This window comes from Pseudopipra pipra, chromosome 16 (genome assembly GCF_036250125.1).
Source record: "Pseudopipra pipra isolate bDixPip1 chromosome 16, bDixPip1.hap1, whole genome shotgun sequence".
NCBI classification, from domain to species: Eukaryota; Metazoa; Chordata; class Aves; order Passeriformes; family Pipridae; genus Pseudopipra; species Pseudopipra pipra.
In genome coordinates, this window is record NC_087564.1 from 5,414,639 (window position 1) to 5,432,827 (window position 18,189).

The following is an 18,189-nucleotide window of genomic DNA, read 5'->3' on the forward strand; positions in this document are numbered from 1 at the left end:
CAATTTAAATACCATTACAGCCAAGTCTGACCCAAACCTAAAACAAGATCCAGATGTTACTGGTCAAAGTCAGAATAAGACCAGGATTGAAGAATTACTAGAAACAGTAATAATTTAAGTGCAACTGTTATCCTTTCTGGAAGGGGAAACCTTTTTTCTGAAAGAAAGGAAGAGACATGCTGTGCCTTTGCAATAACGAAAAAGAAGGGATATAAATGACAATTAAAAACCCCAAAATCAAAATAGAGAGGGACCAAAAAGAGAATTATTTTAATGGTTATTTTGCTGAAAATCATCAGGGAGGAGAAGCTGTTCTCTGGCATGCAGCACTCAGAGCAGTAAAGGGACCACACCAACCCTTTGAAACAATATTCAGCTAATTCACCTACAAAAACCAGGTGGCTACAAGTGGCAGTGTGCTGAGTGTACCTGGCTGGTAACACAACACTGGCATACTCCTAACAGCTAAGCTACACAAAAGGAAATTTATCTGTGCACATGTAACAGGAGAGTCTTTACCTGTTTAAGCTTGTTCACAAACCCCAGACACATTACATTTTCTAGGTTTTTACACAGCAGATTGCCTTTTTCCCCCATTACATCCTTCGACCATAAAAATGTTAAAATAAACATACCTGTTTTGATTTGGTCTAATTCATATGGCTCAGCTCAGGTATTTTAATGTCCCTGTGGATGTTTTATTATTGATGCATTTTCAGCACACTTTCAGATCAAAAAAACACCACAAGACCAGAAAGAGAGAAACACAGACAAGGGATAAGGTGAGCACACATCTGTCTCACTTTGGCTTGGGTAAACAAGACACTTCACTAAATATCCAGATGATAATCAGTGGGATTATCATCATTATTATTATTATTATTATTATTATTATTAGCTAGATATCTCTGGGATTTTATCAGAGAACTTCTATCAAGCTGTAGGATCTCTCCACACTGCCCTTCTCAAGGCAAAGCCCTGGGATTTAAGGCACTTGCAGCTGTATGGCAGGAGAGGAGATGCACCCCAAGGATCAGGCTGCACACACAGGAGAAATACCACATCCTCTACTGCTGGGGGGCACAATGCAGGACAAAAAGGTGCTCCTTCGCTGGACAAAACACTGTAAATGCCACCCTCTCTTCTTTGAAAATTAAAATATTTACTACAAAGTGTTGACACAGAATAAATGACCCCAGAACAGAGAAACACCCTTCAACATAACTTACAGGCACCTGGGTTTAGCTCTTACTGTTGCTTCTGCCATCATATCTAACAATGCAGTGTTCACAGCCAAATTTGTATTTAAAGTTGGGGGGAAGGGCATTTTCATTATTTTCTGCAAATCCTATTAGCAATCAACTCCCTGAATTTCACAAGCAAACAGAAAGGCTATAAATGTAAGAATTTCAATGCCAAGAGTGCTTATCCCCTCACTCAGTACAATCCAGCACTCTTGAAGTCCGAGCACGCTCCCAACCCCTGACACCTTCCTTCTCTGAACTCACCCTGCTGAGCTGCACAGGGAACATCCACCTGAATGCTGAGCTTCAGCTGCTGTGGAAAAGGGAAGGTTATTCCACATCCACCAGTAAATGCATTTGCACACATGCAAACTGAAACTCAAGACACAGAATCCTGGCATCCCTCTGCAGCTGGGGTTAAGGACCTGCCCTGAGTGACAAACTCAGGCTGCCTGACAGCACTGCCTGCACTGCATTAACTGCCTGTTACCACTGCTGTTCTAGGGATGCTTTTACACCTTATTTTCCATTTAATTTTTTAATGTACAAATACAGAATTTTTAAAGAGAAAGGCATTTTGAATACAAAAAAGCCTGCTGGACATGCAGAGTTTCCACGTAATTTTCGTTATCAGTTTTAACAAGTATGCAAATAGCCTGGCTCAAAGAAGATACAGCTTTCACACTTTCAGTTCTATAAATGAGGACTAAATCAGAAACAGCAGTATTGGTGTTATTTATAGAATTTAGTATTATTTTAGTACTACTGATGCTATTACTGTAAGTCAATTTACATAAATACTTCATCTGGGATCAAAGAAATGATCCTACACTTTATTTCATATACTAGTGTACTTGGTTTGGCCAGATCTCAGACCAAGATCAGCAGCTCAAGTGCCAGCAACACAGTTTCTCAACATCCAACAATCAGAATCCGTGTTTATGCAGGTTCACAGCCCTCGTGATGCTTTATATCTTCAGGTGAAAACAGAAAAGAGAAAGAGCAGACAAAAAGCATGAGTTCTAGGTCATTAAGGATTTTCAAGGCTAGACTGCAATTGAGTTGTGTTCAGGAGCACAGAGAGGATCAGTGAAGACCAGGGCAGGTACAGGGTGTACACAGACGGCAGGGACACGATGTAACAGCAGAGCTGTTCCTGCACTGCTGGGTCCTGCTTTCTGCACTGCTGCTTTTTAAACTTTTTATAATGGTAAATGTGCATTTCAGTGTAGCTCCAACAACTTAACTTCTGTCCTTATATTTGGTTATCGTTGCTTGAAAGAAACATCTGAAAGAATTGATAAAGCTCTGTGGAAAGGAGAAGGTATTTCTCACCACTACAAGTGGCATATTTACAGCAATTTGTATTTTGTCCTAAATCTTACAACACAGCAAGTGGCTAAACAATCTGGGTAGGCCATAAATCAAACTATTCAGGTATATCCAGGTGCTGAACTACCATTAAAAGAGCATCTTAAAATAGCTTTTGCTGCTGAAGAAGATCACAGAGACAGTCCAAATTCTCTGCAGATCAAGGAGGCAGCTGCACACATTCAACCACAACACGACTTACAGTTACAGAGGAACAGTAGGGTGAGCAAAGCATTCCAGCTCCCAGAAGATCCAAGCCCACTAAACATAAGCAAGTACACAGCTATCTTTTGAATCTAAGCTGAATCTAACTTCTGAAGGTAGCATATACCACTAGCAATTCCAGGGTATCCATTTGAGGGCTGGCACCACTCCCTGCCTAGCAGGCAGTTAACACACCATCTCCTCAGGGGCAGCAGGGGAAAAGGAGCAGATATCCCTCCAGCCTCTCCTCTGCTCAGGTCCAAAGGGCATCTTGACAAGGCCACAACCAAGAACAAGGCACTCTTCCCAGCTGCCCACTTCTCCAGGTGCTCTTCTGAACCAATGATTCTTTTGGAAGCAGTGACCTATTTTCAAAGCTTCTTATCCCAGGACATCCCTTCCTCTACCTGTGGTGCACCCCCACCTGGGAAACACACCAAGCAGCCTTCTGCCATCCCAACAAGTCACCCAGCTGGGACATCTCTCCCAAGGAAAGAGTGCAGCCAGGAACAGGACAGTGTCCAGATTAACTGACCTGGCACACCACATGGCTGTGGGGGTGCAATACATCCCCACTGGAGAAGCAAGTTACCAAACTAATAACCCCTTCCCAAATTTCTGAGCATGATGTAGAAATCAAAATTGCACACTACCAACAATGGGTTTACAACACCAAGAGTTTAACTAGCTTTTCACAATATGCAACTGTCCATATTTAGGGTAGAAATGAACCATAATTGTTCAACAACTCCACTCACTTAAAAAAATTTCTTACTTCAGAAAACACAAATATCTAATTACAAGGCTGCATCCTGCCAAAAATTTTAAATACTTTTATTATACACCTATGCTTTGATTTAATAAAGCATGCATCTGAGGTGGTTAAAGTGCATTTCAAGGTATATTAAAAATGAGAGATCAAAAATTAGCATTTGCCCAGTTAATCTCTGCCAATATATTGCTCCAGTTACACTAACTAGACCCTGCCTAGCATTAAGCCTGTTGAGACTAAGCCAGTTTTACATTCTTAGGTCTAACCTGTGAACGTGATGCTAATAGCAATACTTTAAGCTGAATTCAATGTGACCAAAATTTCACACATCATTTTCTGTAAACTTTCCAGATCAGGAAGCAGGTCAACTCCGAAACTGCTTTTAAAAGATCCTGCTAAAAACCTGCATGATCCAACCACACTGCAGAAACCAGTGTCTCCTGTTCAGATCAGGACCATTGCAGTGGCCAGAGAACTTGGCTGATCCAACAACCACAGCAACCACCAACTCCAGGTCTGAATGTGACCTGGAAATTTTTATCCCTGTGCCGAAAACATCACAAGAAAAGCTAGTTTGGAGGCTAAAACCCCCACAAATACATTTAGATTATGATTTGAGGTAACTGTTTGACATTTTAATACGTACTAAAAGTCAGAAAATAGTAACCCACTTTGTACAGGCGAGAAAGCTGAAGATCCTTCAGATGCATCTCAAAGTTGGAAAATGCAAGGGACAACATTAAGCTACAAGGAATACCCTTGGGAGGGGGAAAGAAAAAAAAGGCAACAGAAGTGAAAACATCCAGAAGCAGACCTGTAATGGGAACAATTTCATCCCCAGAAGTGGTTTGCATCTGAGCAACATTCAATCTTTATAATGGTAAAACCATGTGTCTGCACTAAGAGCTCTGGAAGCTTGGATTTTATACCCTTGGAACTTTGTTACAGCCCTGCAATGTATTTCTTGGGAAAGGCAGGTCCAGGTGTCAAATAAAGGGTCTTGGGATTGTTTAAAAAAAAAAAAAGTCATAGAAGTATAGAAGTCATTAATGGTTTAAGTTTTCTCTTCCTCCTGCCTCCTCAGTCACATTGACCCACTTGTTTGTGGGGCCAAACAATAAAGCAGACCAGTGAACGGACCTAGGTTAAAAATAAACCCAAAATAAGGAAGTTATTTTAAATTCAGATCTCTTCATTCATCTCCTTATGAGCAAGGAGGCAAAAAGGAAGCACAGAGGTAAAAAAAATCCCCGCTCTAGAAGATACCTCTTCTGTGTAGCAGTGCTAAAGTGAACTACACATAATACTTCCCCTGGCCCCCAGCAGCATATAAAAGTAATCTGACATAATGAAGTCTGGTGTCCAGACCAAAATGCAGGAGCTTCCCTGCAGCTGGTGCTCATGTTGAGTTAGATTCCTCTTTCCTGAAGGCACTACTCTGGGCTGGACTGCTGCACAGCCACCTGAGACTGTGCCAGTCAGGAGAGACTCCTTGGATGTGGGAGATGTTTGACACTTCTGGCTCCAGGGGGGTCCAGCACACACACCTGCTAAGTGGGCTTCTGCTACACTGGTTAAAGCAAAAGCTAGGTAACAATAACAATAATAATCTTGAACAAAATGGGCCCTGAAGATGTGCTAGAATTCAGTGCTACCAATACAACTTTACCAGCAAAAGCAAGTGTTTACATACTGGGACACAAGGCACTGGGAAGGCTCCCATGGCTCATGTTCAGACCTTGACTAAGCTGTACTTCAGCAATCATGCACTATTCTTGGATCTGACTTCAGTTTTGTTCTTCAGAGGTGCCATAAAGTATCGAAATTTTGATTCATCTTCATTATAAGCTGCAATATGGATTTACACAAACACTTCTGGGGCAGGCAGGATTTGAAAGGCAACAACCAAACACACTGACAGAACCACTTGATGCAGGGGCTCTCACTGCACTCGTGTTAACACCTCTCAGTTCATTGCACTGCAGGATGCTAAAAGGTCTAACAGAATTAGCTGGAATGTTTCCTTAATCCAGCAAGAGAGGTCAGTGGCCAGTAAAGCTGAAGTGTTTTTATCCCAAGTTCAAAAGTCAGAAGATAGATGTTGAGGTTCCACACACCTTTCTTCAGTGGCAATGCCAACACACTCAGTCCCACCTCTGCACCCCGACCTTCCCCAGAGCCAGCTCAGCTCCTGCTCAGCTGCAGGGCCTGCAGAGCCCACTGGTTTCCCTCCTTATCTCCAGCAAAGCAGAGAGCACAGAACAGAGTCATGGCTGAATTTGGCTGCTTATCAACGGGCTACTGACATGGGCAAAACTAGATCCGTTTTTGTGTAACTTGCTAATTGTTTTCCCTTTAATCTGTGCTGTTATCAAAATCAAGAGAGGGTTTCCCCCAGCAGAGCTCCACTGGTAAGTAAAGGAGCTGCAGAGCATTCCCTCCTTCAGAGGGAATTCCCTCCTTCTTGGGAAACCCCAAGAATCCTTTCCAGTAAGGACCACATCCCTCTCACACCAACCCTCTCCTACTTTGGATGATACACTTCAGGGCACAGATTGTAAGTCAAAACATGAGCCTGATGAACAAAACAAGTTAAAAAACAAGACAAGCCTGTTGAGGACAAGAAAATAGTTTAAAATCAATATGAAACAGATAATCAATAAGAAACAAATAATTATTATAAAATCCTGTGGTTAAGCTTTTAGAATTAACTACTTTTAAAGAAATTATTAGTAAGTTTTGATTTCTGGCAGACTTTGATTTTTGTTTGAGCTTCATTGCTTATTTTTAGTTCCACTTTCAGAAAGAAGGAAACAAAAAAAAGGAAAAACCCAGCCCTTAAGCTTATGGTTACTTTTGTGGCATGACAGAAATACTGCAAAGTGTTATACTAGTTTTTAAAGGGACTGTTTTTCGGTGCAGGATGTAAGTCCAAGAAGTATCTGAAACAGACAAACTGAAAAAAAAGGAGATAAAAGCCACACAGGAAGAATGAGAAGAGGGAAAGGAAAGCAGAAGAAAATTGTGAAACACCACTACTCTAATTGCTACTGGCAGGGAGGGTTTTGCAGGTGGCTTGTGACCCACTGTTGAATTCATATAATTTACAGACACATTTGAGTTATCTCTGTGTTCAAACTTTTAATAGTATTTACTGTTCTCCACAATTAGCTTCACCCCTCAATATTATTAAGCAACTAACACTTAACCAGGTGAAAAATTCTTTAGAGAAGGTCAGTTCCTTGCTACTCCCAATGAAAAAGAAAATCTAACTACCTTTAGCTTGATTTAATGAACAACAAAAGAAGGTTCACACAGCCTCTGCTTAAGCAGATTTGTTTTTAAAACAAATACACCTCACATTGTCTTAGGACTTGAAGGCCCTGTACCCAAACAGCAGCACCTGATTGTTTAGTCAGCTCTAATTCTGTAAGAGGAACAAATTAACTAGTTATCTAAATGGGAGAATTAAGATATGCTGCAAAGGCAAACTTGTGTCCAATAATTGTTACCTGCTCATGCTCACCAGGAACATCTGGTGATATGTAACTGAGATGTATTTCATGACCAGAGAACAGCAGAGAGTTTGCTGCATCAAGAGAAGTGGCTCTGCAAGCAGGGAGGAAGAATGCTCCATCTCCAAATGAAGGGATCTCAATTCTTGGAAAAAAGCAAAGGTGATGCAGAAACCACCAGGCTCCAGAACTCCACCCTGACTGCCTGAAACAATGTGTCTTTAGATAGGGGGAAGAAAAAGAAACAAACAAAAAATAAACTGTTCTCTCCCCAGACATTTCTTAATCTCTTCATTCTTGTCCAGTAATCAGAGACTATCAAGACAAAAAAATGCAACAGGTTACAGTCCAAAAACTGCATAGGGCTAAATAAGCATAGTCATACAGGGGCTGGGGCAGCCTGGTAGGACCAGATCCATAACAGTCCTGTCACAGCTGATGGATAAAATAGTGATGCATGGAAATACAGATCCCAGGTGCAGGGTGGCCTTTAGGATCCTAATACTTGCAAACCAGAAGGTTTGGATCACTATTATGTATCACTACTTAGACATAGTCTGTATCACTACTGTGTCTACTATCTACAGACATATACAGAGATACAAACTCATTTATTATCTTACCTACTAGAGATGTGAAGTCTGTACATTTTAATTCACCAATTAGCCATTTTATGAAACAAACACCACGAATGCCTGATCTATTTATCAGAAAGAATATTAACCCACTAAGTTGTATTTAGAATTTAAAACCTTCACCAAGTTGTAACAGGCACCCTCACAGTTTTATCAAAATGTCTATCAAAGTTCTGTTGAACAATATCAGGGATATTAGAAAATAACACACTGAAACATATGGGAAGGAAAACCTCTGTTGTGGAAACACACAACCATTCCTTTTTTCAAACACAGCTCAACAGAAATTCATCCAATTGTTGTATTAGTATAACATCACATTTAGAGCCCTAAACCAAAACTGTCCCTGGATCTTTGCAAAAACACACACGCACAGCTGGAGATGCCGTGTTTTAAAAAAAACATCCTTACAGTTGCACCTTGTGAAATCACCAGATGATCAAGCTTAGAGCTCGGTCAACACCAATGATACTCCTACACATCCTTTGCTATTTACACTAGGAAAAGGGAAATTATGAAAAATGACCTTAAGAATTTTCACAGAATTCTGCATTTAAAGCAAGTTCTACTGGAGTGCATTCAACCCCTTCACACAGAAAATATAAAGCCCCAAGTTCTCTTTTCCAGCACTTTTATGTTTCATATCAAAGAGATGTGACTATATTAAAAAAAAAAAAAATCATCACCTCTCCCAGGCTGCAAAACACTGCAGTACTGCTAAAAAAATATCTATTTTGCACTTTCTTCTCATATGACATTCCAGCTCTCCATCCACACCATCTTCCTCCGGCTCACAATATGCTCTGGAGTGCAAGGCAAGGTGCTGGTTGTGGAAAACTCTGTGGTGTTCAGGACACCTGGAAGACTGTCTATCCCCACATACCAGCACATAGGCAAGGATAAGCTGAAGTACCAGCGTTTTCTCTTCCCCAGTTTAAATAGGATGCTCCTGGCACACACCTCCCCTGAGCAGCATCATTCTGGAGCTCCCTTTACAGCTGCAGTCAAGGAGAACTCCAGGTTTTCAGGCACTGAACATCCTGTTCTAAGATGTTTGATGCTACAAAGCACGATGGTTTTGTTTAAATCTTCACTGTTAAGTGGGTCTGGAGTGACTTATTTCAGTAATGTTTAAAACAGCTGCCACATAGCAAATAGCAATTAAAAACACTAAGTGAGCCATGCTGCACTGATTGCAGCAGGGAATTTTAGTTTTCTCAAAATTTATCACTTAGTTTTAATCTCCACATTTTTAAGATATTTTGTTTAACAAGTATGCACATGCTGGACAATCAAGCTGGGTTATTCTAGATGCATGTTAAGTCCAATATAAAACAGTTTTTGGATGTATTTTTAGATTCTGAAGAGAATCTCAAAGATTCCTAGGCACTACAGTAAAAGGCTAACAGAGTCTTCCCCAAACTGGAAATAGTCAGCACAGTATTTTCAAAATCCATCTACTAATTTCCAGAAGCTTGATTATTTCTTGTTGACAAAAGCTCAGCCTTCTAGGCAATCTGGGCAAATCAAAGTCAGAATCAGACATTATTTCCAAGCTGACCATTCTTCATTTTGCTGGCAAGACATTCAAACGCCATCCAATGTTTCTAAACTTACAGAGCTTGTTTTACTGCAACCAGCAAGCCAAGCTGAAAAATAAAAGGATTAGCAGAAATATTCAAATGTGTTAAGTCTAAGCCTGCAACAATATGCACAGATACATTATGCCACAGCACTGATTAGGTGCACCTTCACTCTTTTTACTAATATATGAAATTAAAACTGCTGCAGCAAAATACATTAAGTGACCAATGAAAAAAGTTTCAGAAAACAACACTGTATCTGTAATAACGTGACAGGTAAGATAGCCAGTCTCCAGCCCCCTTCTACTTGTCAAAACACTTTCTAATAACTGTTAATCCTGTTGCTGGCAATGTCAAACTAGCACGTAGTAGATCTTGACTATATTAATATATATATGTATTTGAGGGGGAAAAGCACATTTGCTATGGATTCCTAATGCCTTGTATTGCAAGCCACCAATTTTACTCTGTCACAACCAATGTCCTACAGCCCCAAGATAAAAAGTTAAATTAAAGCAAGTGATCTGAGACACCTCAAAGCACAAACTAACGCAAACAATGTCCTATTTTAAATTTATTATCATTCAAGAAAAATTGGATGCTTTGCAAGCTTTAAACCAGTTTATTTTCACCCTTACCCCAAATATCGAATGATGTCATGCAAGATGTACTGGCTAAACTGGTTTAACTGCTACAGGCTGGATGCACTGTTTAGATTTGCTTGTAATAAATTACTTAGCAGCAATGGAAGTGATTCAGTTAGTTTTAGACAATTATCTTCATCTGCTTCTTTAAAAAAGAGAGTTTGTGCTTCTATTACTGCTCCACACACAACTTGACAACTTGCTGTTTTACTTCTTCTACCTACCTAGGAACAACAGGGAGCAGATTTCACCACTCAGGCAATGCCTTGGAACAACTGGAGTGTAGTAAGGAAGTCTAAGATACACAGTTAACTCTGAGAAGCAACCTGTGCTTCCCTCAGAAGTTTACACACATTTCTCACTATTCCACTATTTCCATTTCTCCTTCACAGAAAGTTTAATAAACCTGATGACCTATGGAGCACCCAGTTCATGAAGAATGTGCAGAAGAAAATCCAGACACAGAGTTTCTACTGCTCTTCAGAAGTCACCAATGCCACTTTCCTGGTTGGCATGAAGTGGTTATTTGGCAATGATCCAATGCACATCTTTTCCCAAGGCTGAGCACACTGTTTCCAGAGCCACTAAACACGATCATTACTGGGAGCAAGAGGCCAGGCCTGGTGCTTCGCTCTAGGTATAGCCTCAAAATTAACCTAATTTTGCTTGTTGGCTACTGCATCAGCATTTTTATCTTCCCTCACTTGACCATCATCTATTTCATGGAAAAATGTCAAGGGTGGAGAGGGGAAGGGGCAGAAGGAACATATAAACCAGGAGATACCCACAGCCATATAATGAATTTAATCTGGATATTCTCCTCTCAAACAGACAGCCCCATTCTATCACCACCTGACCAGAAGCAACATAGACAGCAAAGGAGCTCAGGAAAAAAGAGGGATACAGGCCTTCAGGAGAAAGGCATGGAAACAAGGGAAAAAAATAAACGAACACTGTTATGTATGCAAATGATATTAAATTGCCAGGAATTGAGAATACTAATGAGGACAAAATATGAGAGGGAAGCAAGCAGTCAGAAGACAGGCAAAAAATAATTTCAGTACTTGAGACCAGCATCACACAGTGGGTCAGAAATCTAGCAAATTCTGCCAGTAATAAACAACAGCAAGGAACACAAATTTTCGGCTGCATGGAAACTGCAAAAAAGTGCAATTTTAAACTCTTCACATACATACAGGCATGTCAGGTTTTTTCTTGGCTTTGTTTGTAAATATCTGGCATCATTTCACCTGAAATTCAAATTTCAATTTCAAATTGCCCTAACTGAGGAAAAACTTCTAAGATGGCATTGCCTGAGAGGCTGCAGAGCTGACACAAGGAGAGAATACAAGTGTGTGACCTGAACTCCCAGTCACTCCATGTTCCTGGACTGTGACACTGCCTTGCTAAGCCTATGCTGGCTACTTCAGGAAAGAAACTTCCCTAATGGGAAACACACGTACATAGGTAACTATGGGCAGAGGCTGAACCTACAGAAAAACAGATTCAAATTATAAACATTGTATAATTATAAACAGGGGAAACTTATAGTTATTAAGCTGCAAATGAGACTTACTATGAAAGAACTTTTTGAAATATGTAACTGTACATTTGTATTAAGCCGAGTTCTTTGAAGCTCACACATTTGTGAAAAGATGTTACAAAGGAAGTATATATAAAGTATCAGACTTGGATTCAATTACACTTTATAGAGTAACTCACTAGCAACACAGGAGCCCTAATTCTTTGCATGATAAAGCAAACTACACACCCTACTTACAGCACAGAAAAACTATTATTTATTTCTTCCTCTGAATTTATTTAGCATAAAAATAAACTCTTCAGAATTTCTACAGGATAATTTACTAATCACCACCCCAAACTGTTAATTTATCTAACACCCAGGCACCAACGGCTCATCTGCACACTCCCACTCTGTTTCGGCCCAAAGGCAGCCTCGGCAGCCAGAATCACATGCTTTTATGCAGCAATGAATAAATGAGGGGGGCACCCAAAATCCATGACTAGAGACAGAATTTGGCCAGGTGACTGTGAGCATCTGTGCCACCACAAACAGCCCTTCTTGCTCCTTCTCATGCCAACGCCAAACCTTCACCACATTCTTACCACACTAAGCAGGGCTGAAGGGTGAATCAAATTAAAAACCTGAACTACATTTTAAACACACACACACCCTCCTGCTTTTTTGTTTGTAACACTCACAGGGAAGTGCACTAGGTGTGGCACAGAGGTGAAAACCAGCGGCAGCAAACACTGTGTTTATCCAAGTGTCCTCAGCTCGGGAAGGGTTTGCCTTCAGCTGCAGGGACACCACTGTGCTCAGAAACCTGAAGTTTCTCTGTCCACATATCACTACTGCCAAGGCTCAGCAAGGCTAAAGCTGATTACTAACAACACCTACAGGTAACAAGACTAAATACCCAAAGAGGTGACTGGGATCACCACAGCATTCTGACAAGTACTGCAAGCAGGTGAGGCTGCATCACACCTGGTCCCGCTGAGTAGGTACCTGCCCCTTACCATGACTGTCATTGCTTCTTTCCTGCAGAGATTAATTTTTCTTTCTATAGGGAATGTCTTCATCCCTCACAAAGTCTGATAGCCCTCGCTAGTACTACTTTCATTTACACAGAGTGTCCATAAGGTCACCAAGGAAGAGTAAATTAGTCATAAGGGAAAGGGGAGGGGAAAAAACAGGGACACGAGAGCAGATGCTCAAAATACCATATTTAATTGAATCCTGAAGAGTTTAATGCCACACTTCGATTACTATGCCTGAAATTGTTTCACTCATCAAAACTTGTTCATCTGGTGTAGCTGTACACAGACTAAGCAAACCTTCACATAATTCAAAATCAAGATGTGCAATTTTCCACTGCGCATTCTTCACATACCTCCTAAATCTAACGTGATCACTCACTGAAGAATGGCATCCAGCACTGCTCTGTGCACGTTAAAATTACGCTAACTACATGTTATTAAGTCTTTTCCTCACTGCTTGAAAACATCTTTAAAGAAAGCACAAACACCCATATATTAAGATGATGAACACTGTTTTATGCATTAAATGAATATATACCCACAATGCCAACTTTTAATAAAAGTTAGCAATAATCTGATCTCTGATCAGAGATCAGATTTCTCAAGAAATTCTCATTTCATATTTCTCAAGAAAAATCAAGTATTAGAATAAATCTCCAAAGGCTGAACTTTTTTGGTTTTGTTTTTACATAAATGGACAGTTCTGTAAAGTTTCACAAACCAGGAAGTTTGTCATCTCACCTGGAATCAGCTGTGTGTGGCCTAACAGATTTCAAATAGATTTCTGAGACAATGATTTATTCTTAGTGTCCCTATGTTGGTATGTGCAGAGACTCTTTCCTCACCCTTCCAAAAGAGGTGGCCCCCAGTGTGATTTTCACAACCATCACAGGGACTTCTGCTTGTATTTTGAACTCCTGTATCCCCTGTAGCAGAGGGGATGCAATCCAGAGAAGTTCAGGACACCTTTAAACTGCATAAATATATTCAGCATGTCACAATGAAACCAGCATGGTGGAGCATCTAGCCCATAAAATTCAAAATTAAACCAGTAAATGCAGTCAATATTCTAAAGGACTTGAAAAGGACATTGAGAAAATGCAGATTGCTAAAGGCTATCAAACAATCTGCTGGAAACTGTAACACACAAGATGTTTATATTTGTATGCATATAAGTATGAGGTATATTTTAAATCACCTCCTTTTACATATTGGCCCCACTGTACGTAAACACGAGTCTGGAGACTTTCCTAAAACAAAACTAAAAAACAGTCACTCAGATAGTAAATAAGTTTTAGCTATTATTGTATCAAGTAGATACTCGTGTTTAAGAAAGCAAAGCTTTATGTAATGACCTTCTAATCTTGAAATGTAATCTCACAGTCACTGTGACAAACTTCCACTGAAACACCTCCGCTCCTCTCGATTTCAATGGCTATTATTTAGCAGAAAGGTACATTTACTAAGTCGACTGCCACGTTTTCATGCAAAATATCTTGTGTTGGCGGATATTTATGTCGCTGTTGATTAAAGCGGCCGTAGGAGAATTGGCATCTTCACAGCCAAGCATCCTAAACGATATTTAGGTAGTTGGTGATTTTGACCTCCAAGTCAATCGGTACGAGCAGCTCACACTGTGCCTGTCCTTCCTTCGGGAACGAAACCCCGCCGTACACTTGCCCAAAAAAATAATTTTACAGCGTTGAATTGGGACGGAGGGTGCTGTTCAGAGGAGGGGGAGGGTGTGTAAAAACAACAACACAGCGCAGAAAAAAAAAAAAAAAAGGAAAGAAGGGGGGGGGGGAAAGGCACCACTGGAGACTACACCGGACGGGGGTAGGGAACATGCAAACGTAGTGCCTCCTTTATGGAGCCAGCGCAACTGCATGACGGTGCAGGATGCGGGCCGCGGGCTGTGCAGGCGCTACACATGGCCAGCGCTGCCCGCCGACCCGCGCAGGCCCGGCCGGCAGTGGGTTCTGTAAATAACCCTCGGAGGGTTAATTAAAAATGGCGAGCAGCGTGGCTGCCTGCATACAATGAGCGGCCGGGCAGGGCAGGGCTGCAGCCCCCCGCCCGCCCCAGGCGAAACCCTCCCCCGGAACCGCCGCAACTACTTTGCCCGGACCCCCCCGGCTCGCCCCCCACGCCCCGCGGGAGGCTCCGGGGGTCCCGGGGCTCCTTTTGTAGCGGCGCTTCCCTCCCCCTCCCGCGGAGCGAATTCCTGCGGAGCCCCCCCGGGCCGCCTCCCCCGGCCCCGCATCGCAACTTTGGTTGGAGCCCCGCGGGGCAGCGCTGCCCGGTACCCCCGGAGCCGGGCCCGGCGGGAGCGGCCCGGGCACAGCGTGTTTACCGCGGAGGGCGGCCCGGGACCCCCGAGGGGACGCGGCGGCGGGGGAGCCCCCGGGAGCGGGGGCAGAGGGGGCGAGGGGGGAAACTCTCGGCGGAGTTGAGGGCGCGGGCTTTACCTTCCATCTCCATGTCCTCGGGCTCGCTCAGCTGCTGCTCCCCGGGCTTCTGGTGCTGCTGCTGCTGCTGATGGTGGTTCATGTCGGGCTGGGGCTGGGGCTCGTTGGCGGCGGCGGGCTGGGCCTTTCCCGCGGGGGGCTGCGGGCCTGTGTCGGGAGGGGAAGGGGCGGAGGAGCGGCGGGGCCTCGGCAGCGGCCGGGACTGGGCGCCCGGCTCGAGGGGCTGCGGCGGGGCTCCGGCGAGCAGGGAGCGGGGCGCCGGCGGAGGCAGCGAGACGCGCACGTATTTGCTCGCTATTCGCCCAATCTCGGCGGCGGCACCCGGTCGGGGGAAAGGGGCTGGGAGGAGGGACCGGCCGGGGGCGGCGGCAGCGGCGGCGGCTTCCCCGGGGGCCGGAGGGGAGGGGACCGGGAGGGGGGGACGGGAGACCCGGAGTCAGGGCCCGGCGGCGCCCGGCGCTTCCCCTTCCCCCGGCGAGGTGTCCGCGGCGCTGCGAAGTCCGGGAGGCGCCGCGGGGCCCCTGCCGTGCCCTCCCGCCCCCCCCGGCGCCCCGGCACCGCCGCTGGCCGACGCCCGGCTCGCCGCTCCCGGCCCGCGGGCCGCCCCCGTCGCCCGAGCCCCGGCGCGCTGCTGCCGCTCCGCCGCCGCCAGCGCTCGGTGCCTCAAAATGGCGGCTGCGGTAACGCCGTGAAATGTCACATCCGCATGAGGGGGAACAGCCCCGCAGCCGGGGAGGGAGGGAGCGAGGGAGGGGAACAGCGCCGCGGCCGCCGCCGCCACAGGAGGCCGGAGGGGCGGGGACAGGGACAAGGGGGCCGGGCCGGCGCTGCCGCCGCGGCCTCCCCGCAGGGCCGCCGCCACCTGCGCGGGGAGCGCCTCCCGCTCCGCCGGGCCCTCGCGGCGGGGACCCCGCTGTCCTCCCGGCCCCTCCGCCCGGCGGGGGCCGCGCTCGCCGTGAGGGAGCGGAGGGAGCCCCGCACAGTCCCGCACCGGCAGCGGCCGCCTCGCGCCGGGCCCGCTGGGCTGGTTCCCCCCTCGCGGGTGTGGGGCTGCCCCGCTCGTAGGGCACGGACGGGCGGGGGAAGGACGTGTTTGTGAGGTGTGCGGAAAAGAAGAGAAATCTCCTGTAAACAAGGCTGCTCCTCGCCTGGGTGTCACTGTTCTTCGTGAGGCTTGCCTGGTGAATGCAGTCCCTTCCCAGGGAAGGGACCTGTTTTCCCAGGATGGATGGGGAAGGCAGGGGTGCAGATGAATAAATCAGACCCCCTCCGTGTCCAGTCTGGGGTCAGAGCAATGAAGGATTAAAGATAATCCTTAACATAGTTGGAAGGCTATGGGAAGTTCCATTAAACAGTCCGGTGTTTACTTCAGAATCTCGGGAAACAGGCAGCAGGATAAGTCTCTGAAGGGAAGGATTCAGAACGTGCAAAATTGGGCCTCCTGAAGGGACTGAAAATGTACTCAGGCAGACAGTGCTGGTCTGACTGCAAGTGGATAAATGAATGAAAAATTTATTTGTTTTCCTGGTTTATAAAATCAGCAAATCAAAACCAATCTGGGGGACGAGTACCTGGGCTCCAGCTGCTTCTCAGCAGCACAGGAGTCCACAGAGGTGTGCAGGAGAGGAAAATAATTTCCAAGTGTGAAGCCCTGCCTTAAGAAGCAAATCCCAGGGCTAGAAAGAAGAAAAATAAGCGATTTCCAGGGCTAGAAATAAGAAAAATAAGGGAAGATCAGGTTTTAAAAACAGTTAATTTGATAGATTGCCTGCCGAAAAGTACATTCTGACTTTCCCCATTGTTCCTCTGAATTTTCAAAACCTATTTAAAGAAAAATTATTTACAAGTCTGAAAATTATTTGTTGCTATTGGCCCTAGCAAAAATATGACAAATCTGCCAAACCCTGGTTTACAATATCTCAGCAAAAGAGTGGGATTAGGACAGAGGTTCAGACAGAGATTGATGGGCATATCTTTAGTTTCTTAATGTCCTAACCTTTGAGTTCCCCACTGCCAGTCTTTCCCTATAATTACCTCCCAGAACAATTGCTGTTTCCTAATGACTTCCATTCCAAACTCCTAAATCATACACAGGTTTAAACTCATCCCTCCATCCTCCCTCCACAAGTGATCCCCAATACAGGATGAACCAGTATGTCACAACAAGAAGGTGGCTACGGGTTATTACCTGATTCCTCAGCCACGGACACTGGGCTTGTGGGCAAGGAACAACTGAGGAAGACAACTGCACTACTGCAAAGAACGAGTCCCTAAAATTAACCATAAGCTGATGTTATCATAAGGCTTAAAAACATTCTTTTATATACAAAAACTTCTCTGAGCTTCATTTCATTCTAAGGTAGCTAATTTTCCAAAGTTGTCGAACTCCCCTACTGTTTTAGGGGAGCAGAAATCATGCAAAATGCATCTGTACAAATCCTTTGCTGTGGAAAAGGTGGTATGGAAAAGTGGGGCAGGGATTTTCCTGTTGTTAGCTGCACACAGGAACGATGTATCATCAGTTTCTGAAGGCAGCATATCACAAGCCAGCACTTGATTGCATATTCCTAATGTAAGTTGGCTTTATTTTTTCAGAGTCCAGCTGCAATAGGGTCTAAAGTACCTTAAAAAGCTTTGAAAAGATGTGTGAAAATGTGCCATGTATATTGTGCAGCAAACTCTAGCAGGAATTGAGTCAAATATTTATATTTAAGAGGGAATAAATTTTAAGTATGTGTGTATAATAATCTCAAATGCATTTCCGAAATAATTAAGTATCAGGCATTTTATACCATCAGCTGGTGATTGTAGCACTGTGATTTGATTGTTTCTAGGCAGGAAATAGAAATCTTAATAATTGCTGAGCCTAAGGTGAAGTCCAGATCTCAACATATGCTAACACTTTATTCCAACTACATGAGGAATACTTCTGCTGAGTACTCCTGGCCCATTGCCACTCCCTCATGAAACTTTCTGCTGTTCACCTTCCTGCAGTACAGGACACAAAGGCTCTGTCCTTTGAAGGAAAGGATGGTCACCTTTGTATAACAACCTGGCCATATCATTGCTGCTGGCATTTCACCCAGCTTGAACTCCACACTGATACCAAATCATTTACTTATCCAGCTGATCCATAAATACTGTCTATTTTCTTATGAATCTGGTTCTGCACTGCACACCGTGTCCTTGAC

The 18,189-nt window shown here is 44.1% G+C and overlaps 1 protein-coding gene across 3 annotated transcripts in view; it reads right to left on the reverse strand.

Annotated features, from left to right (window-relative positions):
- The window catches only part of USP7 (ubiquitin specific peptidase 7), a 146,559-nt gene extending 131,153 nt beyond the window's left edge, over positions 1-15,406 (reverse strand). The window contains exon 1 of one of the 3 annotated variants that reach the window (XM_064672785.1): positions 14,999-15,406. In XM_064672785.1, coding sequence (XP_064528855.1) covers positions 14,999-15,080 — 82 coding nt within the window. In that variant the 5' untranslated portion in view covers positions 15,081-15,406. The remainder of the gene's footprint in view (positions 1-14,998) is intronic. The other 2 variants (XM_064672783.1, XM_064672784.1) reach the window with 2 other exon arrangements.
- Positions 15,407-18,189: the final 2,783 nt, after the last annotated feature.